This window comes from Ailuropoda melanoleuca, chromosome 11, assembly GCF_002007445.2.
Source record: "Ailuropoda melanoleuca isolate Jingjing chromosome 11, ASM200744v2, whole genome shotgun sequence".
Taxonomy (NCBI): Eukaryota; Metazoa; Chordata; class Mammalia; order Carnivora; family Ursidae; genus Ailuropoda; species Ailuropoda melanoleuca.
Window position 1 is genome coordinate 6,653,523 of NC_048228.1, and position 3,290 is coordinate 6,656,812.

The 3,290-nt window shown below is 58.7% G+C and overlaps 1 protein-coding gene across 1 annotated transcript in view; it reads left to right on the forward strand.

Annotated features, from left to right (window-relative positions):
• The first annotated feature begins 1,613 nt into the window (after positions 1-1,613).
• Positions 1,614-3,290, forward strand: part of SPSB1 (splA/ryanodine receptor domain and SOCS box containing 1) — a 12,063-nt gene continuing 10,386 nt past the window's right edge. Inside the window, exons 1-2 of the mRNA XM_019799085.2 lie at positions 1,614-1,755; positions 1,993-2,835. Coding sequence (XP_019654644.1) covers positions 2,142-2,835 — 694 coding nt within the window. The 5' untranslated portion in view covers positions 1,614-1,755; positions 1,993-2,141. The remainder of the gene's footprint in view (positions 1,756-1,992; positions 2,836-3,290) is intronic.

Sequence of the window (3,290 nt, forward strand, 5' to 3'; positions counted from 1 at the left end):
AGTTTTATTGGAACTCAGCCGGGCTCCTTGATTTATGCACCGTCGGGGCTGCTTTCACACCCCCGGGCAGAACTGGGTGGTTGTGCAGAGGCTGCCTGGCCACAGAACCTGAAACGTTGTCCAGCCCTGTACACAAGACATTTGCTGATCCCTGGTCCACCTGACGCGGGAGTCACACGTGTACAGGCCCCCGGCTCAGGGGCCTGAGGGCTCCCTCCCTCTCTCCCTTTCTCACTCCCATTGCCCTTCCCCTGCTCCTCTTGACTCGTCCTGGCTCTCCCCACCTGTGCCCAGAGTGGGGGTGGGATCTCCTACGCCGAGATGCCAGGATAGAGCTCACAGAAGGGCAATGGCCACTGTGTTCCAGAAAGTAGTAAAATGAGCTGTCTTAGGAAGTAAGCTCCCTGCTTGTCCTCCAGAGAGCTCCCCACAGGGTCCTGCACAGGGAGGTCACTGGGTACCAGCTAGAGTCCTGGAGGTTTCGATGGCTCTCAGGAGTCAATGGGCCTGAAGACTTGAATTGGGATTGTCCTGGGGGATCCAGGACGTAAGGTCATAATATCCTCAGAACTTTCCAGAACCAGGTTGGTCCTCTAGCCTCAGAGGACCGCAGAGGATACTAGCTTTGCGTACATTTGACACAAGGGGTCCTAGCCTGTCTCTGAAGAAATGACCATGCCTCAGGGAGCGAGCCTTCTATTCCATAGCAGAAAGGGGAAGACGAGAAGCTTGATGTGCTCAATGAGGTGGGGGGGGGTGCGTGCAAGTGTTCCCACACAGGGACATTTACCTGCCGAGAGCCAACCTCCTCGAGGGCTGGCCTCCCTGAAGATGTGGTCCCAGGCGAGGGAGGCAGTTTGGGGTCAGCTAGAAGACCGACGACAAGAGACAGCAAGCCCATTGCAGATCCCTTCCCTCCTCCTGGCCCTGCTGGCCCCCCTCTCCCAGATTCCCCTGCACAGCCCGCCCTCCTCTCCCAGCAGGTGCTCTCTCCCTGCCACCTGCAAGGGGAGTCCCGCAGCACCCCCACAGTGGGCTCCTTTGGCCTCTCTTCGAGGAGGCACCTCAGTGGTCCTTGGAACAAGGGTCCCATGTGTTGCTTTTCCCAGCAGCCAGGCACCCATGGCCTGTTGCCCAGGCTACCCCATGTGCTCATTCAGTTACATTTACTTAGCCAGGAGCCTGCCTTCTCTCTTGTCTGGTCGGTCCCAGGAGCCCATCCCCCAAACCAGGCAGCCAAGAGTCCCTTCCACAGGCCAAGGAGGTTTGTGATGGCAGAGAGAAGCGCTTCTCCAGTGAGGCTCAGGGAACCCAATGGCATGTTCTTTTCCCTGATCCCAGGCTGGACACTGAGGACAGGGTGGCCAGCCCAGGGGCCATGAGCAGAATGTCCCCGGTGGCCCTGGCCCAGGAGGGACATAGGACTTGCTAGAGAGGTTGCTGCAGCCTCGGGGACCAGCAAGCCAGGAGACCCCTAGGGCCTCCCAGCTGAATGCACATGCAGACCCCCTGTACCGGGGTCCCCTTCCCTAGCATGAACCCCTGGAAGCAGTTGTGCTGGAAAAGAAGAGGGGCTGTGAAAGGGGGTCTGGCCGCTTCTGCGTCCTCTCACGGCTTCACTTTCCCCCCAGACTGCAGGCAAGGGAGATAAGCTGCCCATTGGCTTGACCGGGGAGGAGACCCACTGCCTTGGGGCTGGTTTGGGAACCATGACAACCTGGCCTTCTGCCCTGAGCAACTGTGATTAGGTATTCGGTGAGTGTCGTGCAGCTGATGCCCTCGAACATGGTGCCTGGCCCCCAAGCCCCCCTCTCCGTGCCGACTCCCTCCTAGCACTGTAGCCTGGGGGACAGAGCCACGGCTGCAGTCTGCCCCGCATCGGGTGTGCTGGGACATGTCCATGTGGGCGGCCTCGTACTCCTAATCACCGTGTTCCCCTTCTTCCCGCACCCCCTGCTCACCCGGCCTCCTGTTTCTCTTTGCATCCATCAGGCAACACTGAGGGCTCCGCAGTCTCCAGAGGCCACCTGCCAACCTTCCTTGGGACTTCTGTCTGGGCCTCATCGGGAACCTGGACAGGAGGCCCCACGATTGATGAGTTTGCCCCGGGAGTCCGTGCAGAGGTGAAACCAAAGGCCAACATGGGTCAGAAGGTCACCGGAGGGATCAAGACTGTGGACATGGGGGACCCCACGTACCGGCCCCTGAAGCAGGAGCTCCAGGGCCTGGACTACTGCAAGCCCACCCGCCTGGACCTGCTGCTGGACATGCCCCCCGTGTCCTACGACATCCAGCTGCTCCATTCATGGAACGACAATGACCGATCGCTCAACGTCTTTGTGAAGGAGGACGACAAGCTGATCTTTCACCGGCATCCGGTGGCCCAGAGCACGGACGCCATCAGGGGCAAAGTCGGGTACACGCGCGGGCTGCACGTGTGGCAGATCACGTGGGCCATGAGGCAGCGGGGCACACACGCCGTGGTGGGCGTGGCGACAGCAGACGCCCCCCTGCACTCCGTCGGGTACACAACCCTCGTGGGGAATAACCACGAGTCTTGGGGCTGGGACTTGGGGCGCAACCGGCTCTATCACGATGGCAAAAACCAACCGAGCAAAACCTACCCGGCCTTTTTGGAGCCGGATGAGACATTTATTGTCCCCGACTCCTTCCTCGTGGCCCTGGACATGGATGACGGGACTCTGAGCTTCATTGTGGATGGACAGTACATGGGAGTGGCTTTTCGAGGACTCAAGGGCAAAAAACTGTATCCTGTAGTGAGCGCCGTCTGGGGCCACTGTGAGATCCGCATGCGCTACTTGAATGGACTCGACCGTAAGTGTCCTGTGTTTTGTCCAGTGTGGCAGTGTTCCCGGACTCCCTGTGGCCCCGGGGTCCTGGCTATGCCTGACCAAAAGTGTACATCATTGGAACTAAAATGTCTCTAAGTAGTTAGCAGAGCGCATTCAGATCCTCAGATGCTGTTCTTGTCTGCCTCTGCTAAAATGAAGAGTTCTAGCTGGAGTCTGCCAGATTACCTGATGGTACCTCATGGGTGGATGGATGAGTGAGTGGTTGGGTGGATGGATGGGTGGATGGATGGATGGATGAGTGGATAGATGGATGAGTGGATGGATGGATGGATGGATGGATGGATGAGTGGATAGATGGATGAGTGGATGGATGGATGGATGGATGGATGGATGGATGGAAGTGGATGGATGGATGGATGGATGAGTGGATGGATGGACGGATGGACGGATGGACGGATGGACGGATGGACGGATGGA